Genomic DNA, 1,276 nt, shown 5'->3' with positions numbered 1-1,276 from the left:
CCTTCCTCCACCAACATCGCCGGCAGATCCGAGTTGAACGATGCCATCGAGTATCTGGAAAAAAAAATGAAGTGCACCTGAGGGTCAGTCTTCGCGCGCTCTTTCTTCTCGAAGATCGTGTGCGTGCGTACCGGTGCTTGTTGAGCGAGAGATACACTGACGTCTCGACCAGATCAAGCAGCTTAGCGGTGGCGTCAGCAAGCCCTCGCGCCGTCGCAGTCAACACCACGTAGTAACCTGATGGTGATGATGACGAGAAATAGTGCGTTTAGCGCGTGTGCACCCGGGGCTAATCCGCGCGGAGGGGAGGGACGGACCTATGACTTTTGGGTTGGTCGAGAGCACGGAGATGGCCGAGAGCATCTGGAGGGTGAGCACGCGCATGGCATTGCTCTCGAAGAAGACCCTCTTCTGAAGGTTCGACTCCACCATCTTGGCCGCAAGCGTGGACGCCGCGTCCACGCAGTCCTCCTCCAGCACGCCCCGGGTTCGCTGCTCCGCCACGCTCTTCACGCCGGCCTCGATGATCGTGATCGTCGCGTTGTTGACCTTGGCCATCCGACCCGCGGCGAACGCGATCAGCAGAATCTTCTTGATGACGAGATACAGCATGCGCGAGGCGTCCTCCAGCGATTCCGTCGCTCCCCTTGGGTTGATCACGTGTTCATTGGCAGTCACGATGAACTCCAGGGCCGCGTCGCCCAACTTGTGTGTGTGTGTGTGTGTGTGTGTGTCCGTTAATAGCGGTGAGATTTGGGGCGAAAGAGGTGCGCGCGTACGTTGTGAGAGATGGCCTTGAACTGCTGACCAGTTTTCTTGGGGTCGAGTGTTAGCGAACCCGCTGCGCTGTCCTCTCCCGTGAAATCCTGCGCGTCGATCTCGTCAACAACGGTGCAAAACAGGAATGGGCACAACGCAAGAGGGCGGCGGGGGAGGCGTACAATCTCGTCGACGATGCCCTTGGCCTTGTTGGCCTGTCGGCGCGTCATGGTGTCCTTACGCCACTCCATGTAGTTCTCCAGCGCCACGATCTTCTCCAGCTCGGTTCGCGGTTCGAACTCGCTGCCTCCCGAACTGAGCAGCCTCTCGCCCGTTTCGAAATCGCCTGATGACTCTGTCGAACCTTCGACGCTCAGCTCCTGGCTGATCGTGGAGACCATTTCGTTTCGCATCCCACGAATCTCTGGGTACTTTTCAGCCAGCGTTTGTACCACCTCGTCGGCCACCTTCGTCGTGGGCTGGACGACATAGCGGGTAAGGAACGTGCCTTCACTGG

General features: G+C 58.7%; 1 protein-coding gene across 1 annotated transcript in view; it reads right to left on the bottom strand.

Moving 5' to 3' along the window:
* Nucleotides 1–84: 84 nt before the first annotated feature.
* ACA1_024750 (uncharacterized protein) overlaps nucleotides 85–1,276 on the bottom strand; it is a gene marked incomplete at both ends in the record, with an annotated part of 2,501 nt that continues 1,309 nt past the window's right edge. The window contains 5 exons of the mRNA XM_004353207.1: nucleotides 85–100; nucleotides 132–237; nucleotides 318–705; nucleotides 780–866; nucleotides 942–1,183. Of these exons, the coding sequence (XP_004353259.1) occupies nucleotides 85–100; nucleotides 132–237; nucleotides 318–705; nucleotides 780–866; nucleotides 942–1,183 (839 nt within the window). The remainder of the gene's footprint in view (nucleotides 101–131; nucleotides 238–317; nucleotides 706–779; nucleotides 867–941; nucleotides 1,184–1,276) is intronic.

Source organism: Acanthamoeba castellanii (genome assembly GCF_000313135.1).
Source record: "Acanthamoeba castellanii str. Neff unplaced genomic scaffold scf7180000084444, whole genome shotgun sequence".
NCBI lineage: Eukaryota > Discosea > Longamoebia > Acanthamoebidae > Acanthamoeba > Acanthamoeba castellanii.
The sequence above is the reverse complement of the archived record's forward strand: the minus strand, read 5'-3'. Positions and strand labels throughout refer to the sequence as shown.